General features: G+C 47.9%; 4 protein-coding genes across 4 annotated transcripts; 2 read left to right on the top strand and 2 right to left on the bottom strand.

The window, feature by feature from the left end:
- Positions 1–9,934: 9,934 nt before the first annotated feature.
- On the bottom strand, positions 9,935–11,986 carry EV420DRAFT_993065 (uncharacterized protein). Its single transcript, XM_060484272.1, has 2 exons — positions 11,881–11,986; positions 9,935–11,836 (listed from the first exon to the last, which is right to left on the bottom strand). Exon 2 carries the CDS (start codon positions 11,820–11,822, stop codon positions 10,077–10,079), a length of 1,746 nt encoding a protein of 581 aa, XP_060325166.1. The 5' UTR covers positions 11,823–11,836; positions 11,881–11,986; the 3' UTR covers positions 9,935–10,076.
- A 927-nt stretch (positions 11,987–12,913) lies between these two features.
- EV420DRAFT_1648699 (uncharacterized protein) lies at positions 12,914–14,022 on the top strand (the record flags this gene model as incomplete). Its single annotated transcript, XM_060478210.1, has 5 exons — positions 12,914–13,239; positions 13,322–13,538; positions 13,590–13,748; positions 13,808–13,850; positions 13,904–14,022. 5 exons carry the CDS (start codon positions 12,914–12,916, stop codon positions 14,020–14,022), a joined length of 864 nt encoding a protein of 287 aa, XP_060325165.1.
- Positions 14,023–14,237: 215 nt separating this feature from the next.
- Positions 14,238–14,759, bottom strand: EV420DRAFT_1648698 (uncharacterized protein; the record flags this gene model as incomplete). Its single annotated transcript, XM_060478209.1, has 4 exons — positions 14,238–14,300; positions 14,357–14,506; positions 14,552–14,698; positions 14,751–14,759. 4 exons carry the CDS (start codon positions 14,757–14,759, stop codon positions 14,238–14,240), a joined length of 369 nt encoding a protein of 122 aa, XP_060325164.1.
- Positions 14,760–16,041: 1,282 nt separating this feature from the next.
- EV420DRAFT_1768213 (uncharacterized protein) lies at positions 16,042–16,689 on the top strand (the record flags this gene model as incomplete). The annotated part of the gene is made up of 4 exons (XM_060480958.1): positions 16,042–16,050; positions 16,104–16,244; positions 16,301–16,450; positions 16,506–16,689. The coding sequence occupies 4 exons, from the start codon at positions 16,042–16,044 to the stop codon at positions 16,566–16,568; spliced, it is 363 nt and encodes a 120-aa protein (XP_060325163.1). The 3' UTR covers positions 16,569–16,689.
- Positions 16,690–16,718: the final 29 nt, after the last annotated feature.

Below are 16,718 nucleotides of genomic sequence, written 5' to 3'. Positions count from 1 at the left end.
CATTTACATGAATTTTTCACCTTATCTTTCGCGAAATCTGCGCCAGAGACGTTAGTGATGCTCGTCGGCAATCAAATTTGGATGGCCCTGGTGAATATACGTGTAAGTTTTTTGGAAAGTTCGCTTCTACTACCATGGTTATTCATGCATTCCCCCAAGACGCTGTGAACACATTTTCTGATATAATCTCAGTCTGAAGACACGTACCGTGGTGCCTCGGACTCCGGTCCGACAAGCGTACGCTACTTCCATTTTGAAATTCCCTTTCTTGCCTGCTGTATCTTGCCTTCGTCGGTGTAAATCAGAAGTCGACCGTTCCCTCTGATTCAAGCTCTGCCTATACTCGAAGATGAAACGCTTGAATCCTGCATAAAAGGTGGCGACCGCAGGGAATAACGGTGATGTGGCTTGGGGAAATGATTACATCTTTTACTTCCTGCAGTCGTAACTTGTTTGTTCCATCATCCTGACGCGTAATGATCAACTGGTCACCTGTATTGTCTTTCGAATACATCGTGTTCAGGATTTCCAAATACACCTCTATTTCGCGTCAAACAAACATGTGCACCATCTATTTCAGTTCTCAGTTCCAGTTCCCGGTAATCTATCACCGCTATCAACGTGCCCCTTACAGTTCTTTTCTGGGTGGCCGACGCTTGAAGCTATCACGTACTGTGTACACCATCTGTACCTCGGCGCAGATGGGCGCAGGGTTTAACAGGAAATCAGACCAGACGAGCGTCGGGGTGTGTGCGCAAGGTTTCATCCCGATATATAGACTTCTTGTACCTGATGCGGTCGATAGAGCATTGAGGGGACAAAATTGGAGGATCAGACGATAATGGTAATATCCTTGCATTTCCCCCCAGACGCGGCGCAGACAAAAGTAACCTAGATACGATGATTGGCGGTGAGTCATTCGTGACTCGATAGCAGTGCTTGTGCACATGTACATCGTACTGAGGCTGTACTCCATACAGTACTTGCCGAGTCGGGGATTTCATTCTTGGCCCCGTGCCTTAGATCAGCATCCTCAAGTGGGTAAGTTTTCACGCACTAAAGAATTTCTGTTCGGCGCGGTGGTTTTCGTTGTGGGGGATCTTTTCCCCTTCATTTAATTTCTCATTCAACTTCGAGGATCACTGATGGTTTGTTGAGCCTGTTCACAGTATTCAATAGCCACGGTGTTCAATAGCGATTGCAACTTTACAGGGCGAAAGTCTACCGAAATTCAGCAGGGTCGCCGAATTCTGTGTGTTCGAGTCAGAGGAAGTTCGATGACCCTGCAAGTGTCCTTAGTGAAAAGATCGACGTGCTTCGTCGGCCCCTCATCCTCCTCCAAGTTTTCGCCGCCGATGCGCAAGAACACTAAGCTCATTATTCACGACTTCAGGTAGTGAATTGGCTCGGCCAGTCGGTCTTCCCCAGAGTCACCTTATCTGACCGCGCAAATTCGGCTAACCAATGATGTGCTTCTACATGCAGCGTAATGGTGTTGCCCTGATATCTCGGATCGATATCAGGTACATGGTTTCATTTCTCACATGGAGCTGGACCTCCTACAGCTCTTGTTAACCGAGTTGCCGTCCATACCTTGGTAACAGAGGGCACGGGCTGGCACGGAGAAGTCTTTTTCACGATTTCATATCGCAGCATGGTTGTTGTATGGCTGAGTCCACCCGGGAGGATAATTTTTACTAGCGGTGCACATCTTTCACCGAGGTTTTCTCATCAACTTTTCCAAGACATTGCGGTTATCTGCAGATTTCATTGGACTCAACGGTCTGCGAGAAATCCATGACCGAGTCGCTACTTCTGCTTCCGTTCCTAGTCGGTTTCAGGGAACTCAGTAAAAGCACCGACCGATATTGGCAGTGAAACACTATTATAGCCACGAAGTGACAAGCTGAAGCGGCAGTGACACATAGCTAAAGTAGTACTCAAATGACAACTGGAATGTTACTTTGCTCTCTTCGTGCACATTAAGCAAGTCTACAGCCTGGTGCCGTCCCGAAGGCGCAGCCCGATAGAATGATCGAGGCTTGGAGGATTGGCAATGCGCGCCGGCGAGTGGTCGCCACTAACGGCATCAGAACCCCCGGAATCATTGGTTCCGCGGCTTTGCGGCAAATCCCTAGGCAGGCTGAAGAGAAATGATGAGAGAATCAAACAGGCCGATGACTAGAGTGTGATTTGGTGATGAGATATTCAAGTCATGATAATTCTCTAATTCGTTTGTATTCGTATCGCTTTTCTACAACATGGTTCTTGGACAAAACTAGGGGGGAATGGAACGCATAAATGGTCCACCGGGGATGGTACAGAAGTAAAAGTACATTGGGTCTTCAACAGACGTGAGCAACGTTTAAAGGGCATGTTGTAGGGTATAGACTTGATGAAATGGTATTGAGTTTGACGGTCTGATGTTCAAGTCAGCTTAAGCAAATCTGAAGAGGGAAAGGTTAACATACCTGGGTATCGGTGCTTAACAAGGCTCCGTTCCATCTAATGATGGGCAGGCGAACGCTTCCGTGAAAACACCCTTCGAAGCCAACGGGGCGCCCATTTTTGACTTCGACATGAGAAACTTGATGGAGAGCGCGTGAAGAGTTGGTGATGGGTTCGTAAAGACATAAACGAGTCTGAAGCAGCATGTTAGATTAGATCTGGGACTCTAGAAGTGTTGCTTACCATCTGCTTCGTTCGAGTCACTGAATCGGCTACCCCCACAGTGCCCCCGTTCCGAACATGCGTCTGAGAGAGAGGTCATTTAAGCTAAATCGAAATGACACGACGCAAGAGACTCACCATCCATGCTCGTACACTGGCTCAACTTGGACTTCTGGTAGCTACCAGTGGAACGCTCGATGGTCCTTGGTCGGCGAACGCGACGGCTCTCGCCTTCGTCGTGCATAAACAAAAAGCTCCTCTGGTCTTCTTCCCTATTCTGATTCCACAGAGTGAGGTCTGCTACGCTCATGAGTACCAGGGAAATAATGCTGAGTGAGTACTTACTGTAGTAAGAACCGGTATGCATCGTTGAAGAGAACGGATCCGATGTAGCATTGCCTGAGTTGTTCAAGGCTGGGATTTCCGTCCGGTATGGGTCGAAGTTAACGCGGAAGCTAGAGGGAGGAGCTCCTCCTGAGCGACGAGGACTAGGCATGATGAATGAGGTGTAAGGAAGAGGGTGTCGTTGGACGGGCGATATATAGACAAAGTTTATACAGACGTGAAATTCAACGGTCATTAACGAAAAGCGTGCGCCGTTATATATTTTGCAGCATCAGGGAAGAAGCAAAGATCAATACAAATCCAGCAGATGCAGGGACGCGGAAGAAGATCACGCACAATACAACGTGTTTTCTTCGATCAAAAGGACATGAGCTCAAATCCAGCCGAAGAGGCCGTAAAGAGGCTTTCACTTTTTGGCCCTTCGGCGTCGTCATCGGGAGTCCTTGTTGGCTGTGGCACAATATTGTGGTCGGCTGCGATTTCGGATGCGCCAATTATGATGGCCTGCGATGAATGCACAGCTCATCTTTGGAGCCTTGAGCTGCTAGTGCAACCATAGGCAAGACCATGTTTAAGACGTCAGAGTCACGGCAGAGTAAAAATCGAACCCCAGATAGTTAGAAGGGGGTGTACGGCTGCGGTCGGACAAAGGCGATATTTTGACGTGAGTATTTGAGGTCGAAAGGCGGCGGTATACAATTGAAAGCAGAGACTCAAATAGACCCTGACAACTGCGAGAAGCGCCACAAGTGGCGATGGCCGGTTGTCAAATAATTTGCACCGGGGTTTTCTGTGAACGCAGAGTGAGAAAGAGAACAGTCTGCCCTACGAGATAGAACTTTAGTTTGGAATACAGGATGACGAAAATCAAGCAAATAGTCGAGAGGCCTGGGGGACATATAGCGCAAAAAATCAACTCTTTCGGTGAGCAATGGTTTTTTTTTCGAAATTCAAGCAAGGCAAGATTTCAGAAAGCCTCTGCACGCTGAGAGTCGCAGGAGGAGTGGCGGTTGATGGCGGCATAGGTCAAAGGGCAAGTTCCAGGAAAGGTATTCCGGGCCGGAGTCGGAGGAAAAAAAAACTTTCCCACGTACACGAAAACAGAACCGCTAAGGATGCTTAGGGACATTGGCACGGAACCTATCGCCTAGGCCTACTGCATTCTCGTTATTCTCTGTCAATTCTTGGACTTCGTATCCTTCAAAGTTCGTCTTTAGCCTTTCGTTATGACCGTTCCGGCGGCTCCCGGTTCTTATCTCGGTGGGACTTTTATACAGTAAACGCGCCCTCTGCCCATTGTCGATGCTGGCAGGTGCAACTTTTTGCCTTCCTTCTCGTGAGTGACCACATAATCTGATCGTTTAGTGTTGCGCCACAATGATATGATATTTCACAAGTACAGACATTGTCCGATCTTACTTCCGCTCTACACTCCTACAGAGGCTGTTTGGACTCAAATATCAGCTTTACCGTAATTTGGTGGGGGATAAGTAATACAAGCGGTTTTCCAGGCACTGGGAGGTACCGGGTCATCGCATCGTCTGTGTATGCGACGATATTTATTCTTGTGTTTCTGTTACAACGATTACGTTCCAAACTCAAGCGCCCTGCAAATATCAAAGGTCCGGGCATATTATTCATATCAATGAATGTCTCTCTGAATCAACGCAAAAATCTGTCATCATGAAATCTGTGTCGAGTCTATATCAATTCCCCGAGGTATATACCTAACGACCTTTGAGTTCGGGACGGAAAGGCGACTTTAACGTAAGCATCCCTCATCAGTTTATCCATGGAATTGCTAGAAATTTCCTGTCAGCGTCAAGAATGTCGCCCCTGGTAAGCTCCCTACACCAGCTGAGGCTTCTAAATCCTATGTGCCATTGAAATAAATCACCTGATGTTCATTTGTAGTGACCATCTATTCCAAACGCGGGCAGTATATCACTAAAGTACTAAGTTGATGCGCTGAGGTAGCGTCGAAAGCAGTGGTTCAATCTTCGCCTTCAACTCGTGCGGTACGCAATATGCTCATCTATATTTTCTAAATCGTCAAACGATAAAATGTACTGAAGACCGGTGACTCAATCGACTTTCTGGAATTCCATGGCGGCTGTATTATGACAGAGACAATTGGGGTGCGAAGGTGACTCGGTAAAGGTTCTTCTCTGTCGTTCGAACACACTCTATTCTCAATTTAAAGGGTTCAGTATGTCAGGTGTAATTCCCTCCGCTTGTGTTCAAATGGTACAATTACTCATACTGCAGGCTTCGACGAAGAGATGCGGGTTCCTGCGGTCACATACCCCACGGTTCCTTGGAATGGGCGCCCTTTCGTGTGCCAGGTGCTACCATCTCGAAGGAGTTACCCACGTATTTACGTTCAAGCATATAGTTGACGCTTTAGGACCATCCTTCAATATATTCGTTACAACTCAGAAATTCAGGATATCCCGTTATGATTAAGGGCATATATTATCGGTAATTACAGGGAACGATCCGTTCTCCGAATCAATGCCATATTAACGTACTTAGATATGAACAGCTGTCTATATTCGAAACGCAGATGCCTTCCCGGTCTTTCGGCGGCGACGCCTGCCCGGAAATCAATTCTGTCACAGTGATGAAACGCTTTTCAATGAATGAAAGCAACCACTGACGGTACGATCATCATCGAGCCTTGAACAGATCATGTTGACGAAACCTAGTGCGGTGACCTTCTACTCCACCGATATGCAGAGTGCGAGCGAGGAACAATCACACCGAAAATTTCGGACTGAGTATTCAAGGTATGGCGACGGCTTCCATCTCTATGGTCTCCGTGCATGCGAGTAGGCAGAGCACAATTCTTCAGCCAGCGTGAGAGTCGCAAGAAGGACAAGGGGAACATACCTCGTAAGGATCCCACCATGGCCAAAGTCGTGCACGTAGGGGGATGACGTGAATGTTCTGAGTCGACATATGGCAGGGAAGGGCTTCTCGTTGCGTGAAATATATTGATACGTCTATAAAAGAATAAAACGTGCACACGGTGCTTCGTCGTCGCGACAAGGAGCTGCTGCATTATTGGTTCATGAATATCTGAGACGCACAAGAGATTTAAGGCATTGGCGATCTCACCTATTCACGACGTCGAACTTGGTCGATTGGTCAAAATTGCATCCGGTCCGGCCCTCGCGCAGTAAGACACCGGTTTGGAGGCTTTGACATGGGGCGTCTCTGGAGGACCGGTCCGCGACGAGAGGTAGCGTTGTACGTATTGGTGCCAAAGAAGAGAGGCGAAGTCGAAGGTATAGACGACCTCAAGCGGGCGAAGCTTGGAAACGAGGCCGAGCCTTCAAATTCTCCTCGTCTTCGATTTTTTTTAGTATCCGTCTACCAAAAGCAGCGAATTAGGGCACCTCTAATCAGAGAAGGGAAGACAGACAAACTGGGCCAGATCCGAGAATCTCTGAGGAACGGAGAGATGCAGATTTCGGTTGCGTCTCGCAAAGCAATAGATAATCGATGGTCGTCAACTGGAATGACAACGAGTTATGACTTGATTTTATGTCGTCATTATGAATGTCGATCAACAGTAGATGATTGGCCGAGTACCAGCTGCGGTCCCAGACGTCGCACGTAGCATTCTCACCGAAGTTGGATTCTGTGATGAGCACGTTGATAAATGACCGCAACACCGGAGGGAGCGCCACCAGCCTCCGTCCAATGGAGCACAGCGCCTCTTTGTTAACAGGAGAAAGCCAATGAGGCATGAATGTCTAAAGCTCGCATTGAGAAATGAGTGCTAAAGATCACAAAGTCTTAGTCCAAGGTCAGACATTGAACGGAGTTAGGGAGCCCCCTCACTCACGTACCATTCGTGACAATGGAGCCAGATCAACGAGTCATATATTATGAACCACGGCTATCTGGGATCTCAGCAAGAGACGAAGACTTCATATACTGTGCAGAAAATTAATGAACGACATAGGATGTGCATAGTAACACCCTACGAATTTTCGCGGGTGAATCACGAGAAATGCGCCGCTTCGATGAAGGCGGGTCATAAGCTACTTATCATATGAGGTCAAATTGGAAGTGTGTTGATGCGTTAACGTGCTCCGAGTTGAACGCCGGTTAAACGATGTATTCACATCCTACGAAGGGATCAGTTGGCCGGCGTGGGTGAGACCATTGTCAATGCTACAACGAAGAGAAACGGTCAGGTCTAGCCAGCGTCAAAAAGTCAGTTACTACCTTGGGCATTAGAGACAGCGGTATGAGGTGAATGGAGTGATTTGTAGGTGTGGGCACTCCACGTCAACTATGTAGCGTTATTGATGGTGGTACGAAAGAAAGAAGTGGCGCGGGTGCTTGACGACCCTGGGAATTTCCTCATATGGTCGTAGCCTCTCCGGCTGGATAGTGACCTCAGGACGACGTTGAACGCCGGCATTTATCTAACCTCAGAGTCGGGTCCGAGACAATAAAAGTTTACAGGAAGACGTTAATACTGATGATCTTGTAATACATATAGCGAGATTGGAGCGACACGTGAAAGCTTTCGTTGAATCGTCTTGAGAGTTCCGGAGTGCCAGACGTATGAAAGCCCACCCTAAAGCAGGTCTGCTGCGTCTCATCAACGATTAGTTTAGTTTCTTGTCTAATTAATGCTACTACCCTCGGGCGGGAGCCGCTCACTATCAATCCTACTTTTCTCCGAGATCGATAGGCGCCACGGCAACTTAATGTCATGCGTCTATCATCCAAGTGACTTAACCCCCGAAAGATACAAGACAGTAGAGGGGTAGTCGAAAGTCGACAGATGCTCCGAACGACTGGGATTATTTGTATATTCTTCAGTATTTTACATGTCTTGAAGACAGAGAATTTATATCCTGCTGGGCATTCGAGTTTTCAGTGAAATACCAACGCGAACGAGGTATACTCACTTGTGTGCTATACGAGATCAGACGACGTGTTGCTCCACCGGGAATCTACCGCGGGGAATGGAATATATCCAGTAGGCTTTAGATCTGGTGAATGTCAGATAGGTGGGAGATGATGTGATGTCAAACGACCGGCTCACTCTCGGGTCTTATCGTTGCATCATTCTAATTGACGAGTCTAGTCCCGTATTCGTGACCAGCCGAAAACCTCGATTTTTGAGGGTTGTGGCTCATCCAGTGGGTGTTCTCTTCTGTGATTTTAAGGGTTGAGCCCGACCTCCGAATTGATATATAGAGGTTGCTGTCGTACCGTCGCTAAAGAGTGAAGTACGCAGACAGGGATGTGTATTACGGAAGGAGACATTCCAGAATTAAAGACGGATGTAGGGAGATGGTTAGACGAAGCGTGTCGAGGGTGCTGGCGCGAATTTCGAGTTTACAGCATTTTTTTGGCCGACCCGTCACTGCAAAATTTCTGGGGGCTGTAAAAAACGGGCCCATAAACGAGGCTAGTAAACGCGATCCTGAAGTCGAGAAAGTCGGCCCGAACGCATGACGCATCAGACCTTGAGTAATTAGCTACAAAGAAGTACAGGGACAAAGACGTGGTCGACTTGGAAACCAATAGAAACTTGATGATACCCAGCTCGCCAATGTTATACCTAACTGTCCTTATCTCAAGAAAGGACCATTCCTGCCAATGGAAGCGCGTGCGGAGCAATGAGCACCAAAGTCCAATGCAGAAGACTATTTTGTTCCATTCAATGGTGAATTCCCCAGATTTAACGATGCATTCAAGAGAGCAGAGGGTTTACGGAGGGATATGCAACTATCCTCACCCAGGTTGGGATCAAAATGCAACGTGATCACGTGCTAGGAAATTTCCTGAACTTCGAAATTCACTCGACGGCCCTGCAGGCTGCGTTGGCCTTGCGTCACCCAGGCAATCCAAGCACGTTTCTGAGTGTAGCAAGCGTGCGTTTTATGATTTTGTGCTCGCACCGTTGTTCACAGAAGAATTGGTTGTCGCAGCCGTGTGGCATGGTTCTTGTTATGCCGCCTTTCTCGGGCTGACCCTCTTTTTGGTTATCGTCTAGTAAAGCCCTGTACATATTATTCATTACCTAGTGACGGCATAGATGGAGGGACCGCGCGTATATGCCAGATCACGGCGAACTCGCAAGGGATTACGGTTGTACTTGAGGCCGTACGTTATCGTCACTGTTCGTTCTCTCGGCATTGGAGCTGACTTCTTTTAGCTACTGGTTCCGTTGGTGAAAGAGTGGCGGGAAGAAAGCTGTAACTCTAGTGCTGCGTTTGACCCGGATCGTTACCCTCATGATACTGGCTATCCTGCTGGCGTTGTTTGTCAATTACCCTGATTGTCGACGGACGCTCCCTCGACTCGGACTTACTTTGTACGTCTGCTGTACTGTTTCATACTTCACAGTAACGTCAAATAAGCCCAGTAAACTATGATACTACTTGACAGAGGCATCCCTTAGAGGGTAACGTCACAGGTCGAGACCTTTCCCGACTCTCACAGAAAGTACCATGACCTCAGGCTCCCGGGCTCTGCCTCCCCAAAGGCTCGAACCTAACCCTTTTCTCAATTGATAAACGGGAATCAGCTTGATGGATAAGCAAGGATCTTTACCACAGAGACTTAGATCATGACAAATAACACTTTATTCTCCACCAACGAATTCCAGAAGATGGGACTCAGAAATTCGGCGGTGGTGTTGTTACGGTTCCTGTGGACCAGAAGGAAGGCGCTCAGAGGGCGCTCATACGGGCCCAGGAGACGGGTATCGCGTATCACGAAATTGAGGCGGTTCAGAATTTAAGCTGGCCCTGCAAAGCGCATGGCTGCATGAATACGACTGAAGTCATGCGGTATGTCTATTTGGTTTTTCTATTCATACAAATAACGAATAGAATTGGGCCAGGAAGACGTTTCATGGATGGTGTGTACAACGGCGAAGGGCAACGAAACTCATTCGAAAACCCTCAGGTTCTCACCGGAGCACATAGAAATGTTTCCCCGAAAGCGCAGCTCCCGGAAGTCAGAGACGATGCCGATGATACGAAACACAAATACTACTCGTACATATTGTATCAAAGAACAGATTAAGAAAACTCGCAAGCTAAGCCATCTTTAATCCATTGACTGATATCATAGGGCTCCACGGTCATGCGTGAATAGTGTTCAAGAAAATCATAGTCGCTATCTACCTTGACCAATTTCAAACGTGAAACATGCTTCGAAAGACCTTCATCGAGAATCCACCTTGAACAAATCATATCGACAAGGAGAGATACGCCCGATTTTGTGACACCACTAAGATGAAGAGTGTGCAATCGCGGTACATTTATGACACCGGAAGCGGGATTTAGCATAAGTGCGTGGACGAGTTCCGGCGTAATGGTATCTTGGCGCAGTTCGGTAAGCTGCAGGTCTTCTAGAGTGGGAGTCGAGCGGATGATATGCAGTAGGTCCTTCACAGCGACGCGGGCACCGCAAAAATGTAATAAGGTGAGTGGTGGACCGGAGCGGTCAATGAGATGGCGGATGGCGGCAAACGCTCCATCCATAAAACTGGGTGTATTACCGGCTGAGCATGCCACCTTGAGTTGTAGAAGGATGGGTAAGGTTAGCCTGTCCATGATCTGCTGAATGGCGGTCTCGCCTCCATCTTCGTGGCTCCGTAGATCCAAAAGACGATACGCTCGACGAAGGGAAGGGAGTCCAGCTCCATTTGAAAATGGATTTGTAAGACCACACTGTAAGAAACAATCCTGGAGGCATATCATCTGTTCAAGGCTTAAAATATGAGTAGATGCACCCGGACCGCCGTTGCGATACGACCAGCACCTGTAATCGGTAACCTGTTGCCAGGGAAGGGAAAACGAACGGCTCGGATTGTCAATATCCACAAACTCAAGTTCCCGCAGTTTTGGGCAAAATGGAAATAACTCTAACCGTTCGTTGATATTTTCCGTATCCGTGGAAAGAATGAAGAGAGTTTGTAAGGATGGAAGGGGAAGACCCAGGGATGGGATGGTCTTTATCATTCTTGACGGGAGATACAAACGAAGATATCGAATGCTGTCCGAAAAGGTGCACAACATCATGGTCAACTGAGACGGCAGACCGTCAAATATACTCGGATCCAGGCAAGAAATGATGATGGACAACGGGCGCTTTCCTGTGCGACCCAATTGTCGGCCGAGTCGTCGGGTGTATCGGTGAGCGTTAGGGCCAAAGTTTGAGTCATTGATGACAATATTGATAAACGACCAAAGCTCGGGCGAGTTCAGTACAACATTCCTCCATTTGTTGCATACATCTTCGATAGCCCAAAGGCTGCTCTCTACCGATTGTAAATGCCAGCGAAAACTGGATAGTGCACCAGTGTGGGGATCCAGGTTCCAGCTTGCACGGGGAAAGGTGGGAAATTCGATGGTTTCATTGAATATCCGCGACCAAATCTCAGGCGGAACGTATCGGATGGGGTTAAGAAGGGGTTGCCATTCGTGGATCTGCGCGTCAACTTGGAGGCGCTCATTCTGTAAAGCAATTATCTTCTGCTTGCTCGCATGGATGTGTCGTTTGAGGTCCACGACGAAATTTTCCAAAGCAGACTTCTCCTTAGTGAGACTGTCTATCCGCTTTTTGCATGAGGATATGATGCCTCTCAGAGCGACCGCTTCGTTATCGGACGGCGCTTCATTGGATTTTTTCAGATGTGCAAGATCGGCCCTAGAGGAGATGTCCCCAATTGGGGAGGGGGAGGTTTCGCTATGCGAAGAGGGTATCATGAAGTGATTAGGGCAATCGCATCCTGTACACAGAAGGAACTCGGAAGCTGGCATGACTGGAAGAAAAGCTACTGGGGTCAGACTGACTCTGAACAAGATAAGAATTACTTACTATAAGTAACAGAATATGGAGAGATTCGAGTTGAAACGGTAGGGCAAAGGCTTGGAATGGTAGTGGGGGAAACAACGAATGTTCACAGCTTCGATAACCTTTGAGAAGTATCGGGTCTCGGATCATTTGATCCTACGTAGCACCTGACCATTCTTTTTGAGTAAACATGAGAACGCGCCTTCCCGGATATATGATAGTCAACTAAACCACGTCTATAGTTGAGGTCTTCAGGTGATTAAAATTTCACAGACCTGAATTTCTACAATGCTTTCGTGAGCGACCTGTGCTGTATATGATAGAGCAGTCATTGACAGTGCAGATACAGTATCCAAGAGCAATGCGAAAAATAAAAATTGGGCCAGCACAGCGAGAGTCAAAGCAGAAGTCCAAGTGCAAATGTTGGTTGAAGCGATACCGGATGAACTCGGACCACAATTCCGATGCATCGCGTGATAATCTAACGGCTAACTTCGGTCCGGGTCGTCTTTCAACTGACAAAATACAGCTTTCCACGCTCAACGTTGAATATTGAATATTGAATATTGGATGGTCAGGATAACTTAATTGTCGACGTTGGAATCTTGGTCTCTTGACTCATGGCCTTGCTGAAGGTTGATCATTGTCAGCCACTAGCCTGAGACTTGCAAATGGTTATTCTGCCGCCTGAGCCATTGGTTTGACTACCAGTATCATGCGAATTATCTCGCGCTCGCGTCGATTTTTAATGCCTCATGTTCTCATTGTTTAGAGTCACCAGTTTTTAACATATTTGCTAGCTGAGCGCGTCGCGTCTGTGGCGTGGGAATATTGGGCCGTGCTTTTTTCACCCCTGCCGCCATGTTCATGCTCCAGGCTCCTCCGCCGGCTTCGTCCTGTCCGTCATTTTCCTCGTACCATCAGTGCCTTGCGGTCCTTTTCAGAGCTACAGAGCCACAGTGGATCTCGACGCACAGTTCTCGTTCAAAATCTTCCGAAAGGATACGATATCAGTAATGTCATTAGCACGATTAAGGCCAATCCTGTCGAAGCAATCATGTCGGGTGATGACCAACTTGCTGTTAGGCTTCTCAGTGAAGAACTGGTGAGAAAATGCATGAAGATTGGCGGCAGTTCCAACCTCGGGTGGTCGTTTACACTAGATGAAAAGCTTTCGCCGAAGCTCAATGCTTACGCCGTTGCCGCCATTGGATACTCTCAACTGTCACGCTGGATGACCCTGACAAATCTTCCCCAGGATCTACGTGAAGAAGACTTCATAGCGCGTTTGATTCCGCGAGCAGTGGAGTTTGCTCGGTTCGACCCCATGCAGCAGCAGGCGCAGATTGGGTTCCTTAATATATGGCAAGCATTGCAGGTAATGTCATGGATTTACTCTACAGCTTCTTCTGTGCTCATTTTTACATCAGTTTCGTTGACAAATCTTCGGGCATTCTTACTTTAGTGAAGTAGTACTATCTTTTGATCAACGGGACGAGGGGTACTTGTTGCCCGACTGGTACCCCGAAGAGGACGTCAACCAGAGGAACGTGAACCGTGCAGTTCGGATATCCAATGTCACTAGTTCTGACACGGCTCACACCATTCGAAGCTGGATCCGCGACTTCGAAGAGAGCGGACTGCACCATGTCCTGTTCTACAGTCGTTACCCCAAAAAGAACGTACGTCTTTTCTGTTATCTGCAGCATTCTTCTTAATAAATCCATGTGCAGTTGATCAAAATGGTGTTCTCTACTTCAGTCTCTGCTCAGGATTTCGTTGAGAAGTACATGTCGGCGGCGCAGGGGATCGGCGCCGAGATGTTGTTAAAACCTCAGAAGAAACCGCTGCCTCGCAGTAAAATTACCGCTGTCGACCTTGGCGCCTCTCTAGTACTCGGCATTCGCTTGCATCGCAGGCAGAGACTGCAGTGCTCAAGAGTACCACAAAGCCTTCAACCGCAGTGGGGATATCAAAATATCAGAAGAGTTTAGGTGCGTGTCTCGTTGCCCCGCGTTCCTTCGGTGACATTGACAATTATTATAAGAGACGACCTCTCCCACGGCTGGGTTTCTCAGACGTTCAACCGAGGGTGCTAGCATGAATTTCATTGGCGCACAGCACTTGGCCCCATTTGTCAAGACGTACGAGAGGCGGGATGCATAAGTGCTGCGAAGATGGCGTGAGATGTGGGCAGAGGGTGACATCTTCCGTCTTAAAGAAAAGGTGGTATATAGGGGATGTCGAGCCCCACGAAGAGCCGCTGTATTGTTTCCGACCCGGTAGGTAAACGTCCTCTGACTTAAGTCCTAGTGCTGAACGTTGCCGATAATTCTTAGGAACTATATTTACAATGGTGCTACTGCATAACGATCTATCCTTTAGCAAGTTCCCTCATTAGGATCAGCGGTATATTCGATGCCGTTGATGGTCTTCTTTCCTTCCTGTTAATTAAGTCATCAGCCATCATTCCGGAGGAGCAATAAGAATCGAAGCCTACATGGTCACAATTTCCGTTCGTGAACATCGCGGACGCACAGTCCGCCTCAGTGATCGTCCTTGTCGAGCTCTTTGTGTTCAAGGCACGCATATCGCACTTGTACCCACGCGAGGTATTGTAGCAGCGCGAGCGTCTTTCGCTATCCCCGAGCTATATTGCGCGTCAATACGTCAAACAAGGAGAACGAAAAGTGACACTCGCCTTGCCGCCGTTAATGCCAAGCATCGCATGGCAGAAGGTGTACGCAGCGTCGTCACAGGTTCCTGGCTGACCACCGCTGAAACATCCCTCTGCGGCAACGGAGGAAATGGCGGCGAGGGCCATGAAGACGAGAGAGAAAATCTAGTGACAACAGTGAGAAAACTCATAGCCTAACGGTGATGCTGCTGCTCACAAACTTCATATCTAGATAGGTTCTCTGGGGGAAGACTTGATGAGCACTGCCGTTTCCTTTCCCACTTCTAATACTGGTAAAGGACCGGGATGAAACTCGCGCCCGCGAAAGCTGGGCCTCCTCCCCGGGCTAGGTGAAGGAGCGCATGACCTCAGGCCTGCTCGATTGGTTTCATGAATTCCATAAACTAATCGTTCGAATGTACATGTGCGTGTTGTAATATAGCAGGGTGCCGTACTGACGTATCTCCCCGTAGACATATGTAGTTTCTTAGTTCAAATCGTGGTCTTGAATGGAACTCATCTTCAACGCATACATGTATGGACCTTTTCGATTATAGGTTCAGTCGATATCAGTCGTTTCCTTTTGCTTTTGCTCTTACGTGACCCTGAAAATGAAAGCCCGACCCTTTCCCCACGCACCAAGTATAGCATGTGGCTCTTCTAACTTCCGCTAGATTCAGACCAGTCGAGTCTCGAATATACGCGTTTCACCTCGACGAAGAAAACATCTATCACGGCCTAGGGTTAATGTCGGACACCTCTCGTCCCCAGGCTCTGCTGTGGCTGGGTTTCACCTGGCACGTGTGACGCGCTCGACGCGCTCGATTCGAAATTCAAAATTCGAAATCGAGTCTGAGAAGTCCGAACAATCGTTACTCAAACGTATTTTTCGTTGCCTTCCACTTAAACAATCTGTATGTCTGTTTTGATTAACTGTTTGAATGGCAAGTCCTCCAGTGTCGGGCACTGTGACTTTGTGCCGTGTCTCTGACCGTAGGGTTGATTTCGCCGACCCCAAACCCTTAGCCTCCATCATTTTCGTCTGCACAGCAGCACGCTAATTATCCCGGTTCCTGGGCGAACGGCTTGCCTACTGCGGGTAATTGTCCGAATTCCATCAAAATTTATTACTGTCGGGATTCGTGGCTACTCGTTAGCTGCCGTGCACGAATTGAGCAGCTTTGCAGAGCTTTATCGATTCTTGGTAATATTTCTTCATCTACCCTTCCTGTTCCTACCTCCGCAATTGGTCACTGATTTTCCACTTTCCTAGTGCGTCTGATGCGGATCAACAGACCAGGCAAAACCGCACACACCCACCGCCCATTGTTTTCAGAGCTGTACCTGTGCCGTGGCAAGTGTCGCAACTGATACTTTGTTTGGTACCTTTCCTAGAATGAGGAATTCATCTCAAGCGTGAAACCTCGTACTGTTTCATTTCTAATCTCAAGGTATAAAGAGGGCAGAAAGGCGGGCAGCAATGTTCATCACCAGGTTCACGAACAAAAATGAAGTTTGTGAGTAGTTCTCCACCGCTATCCAAGAATTCGCTGTTGATCGTCATCCTTAGATCACCTCCATCCTCTTCGTCGCACTCGCCGTCGTTTCTTCCGTTGCTGCGGAGGGCTGCTTCACCAGCGGCCAACCCGGAAATTGTGACGATGCTGCGTACAATTTCTGCCAGGAGATGCTCACCATTAACGGTGGCCAAGTATGTATTTTAATACCGCTGTTATCTGATTGCTAGAATGCTGACACAGAGAGTAGCTCGGTGACAGTGAACGGCGGCAGCGCTGCTATGACACGTCAAGAGGATACAAATGTGATATGCGTGCACTGAACACCAAAAGCTCGACGAGGACGATAACTACGTCGGACTGTGCTGGGGCGATGTTCGTCAATGGGAACTGTGATAACGTGAGTGGATTCGTGCTACATCCCGACATGAATGTTGACTTATTTCTTCGGCTAGGGAGGGAAGAAGACGATTAATGGAATCGAATATACTGCTGATCCTAATGAGGGTGTTTGCTAGACTTGTACAGAAATCTGCAAATGAGGACAATAATGGCACATAATTTTGATTTTTTAAACAGCCAGAAGTATCGCTCCTACTCATTAGCAGATCTACAAATATATTGTTTCTTCATAGCCTGTAGTGAGTGACGAAAGCGTTTGCGTGCCT

This window comes from Desarmillaria tabescens (genome assembly GCF_030435595.1).
Source record: "Desarmillaria tabescens strain CCBAS 213 chromosome Unknown EV420scaffold_53, whole genome shotgun sequence".
Taxonomy (NCBI): Eukaryota; Fungi; Basidiomycota; class Agaricomycetes; order Agaricales; family Physalacriaceae; genus Desarmillaria; species Desarmillaria tabescens.
This window is presented reverse-complemented; position numbering and strand designations above follow the sequence as displayed.

Excerpts from the sequence above, each read along its gene's own strand:
- EV420DRAFT_993065 (XM_060484272.1), bottom strand. The coding sequence starts at position 11,822 with ATGCCAGCTTCCGAGTTCCTTCTGTGTACAGGATGCGATTGCCCTAAT.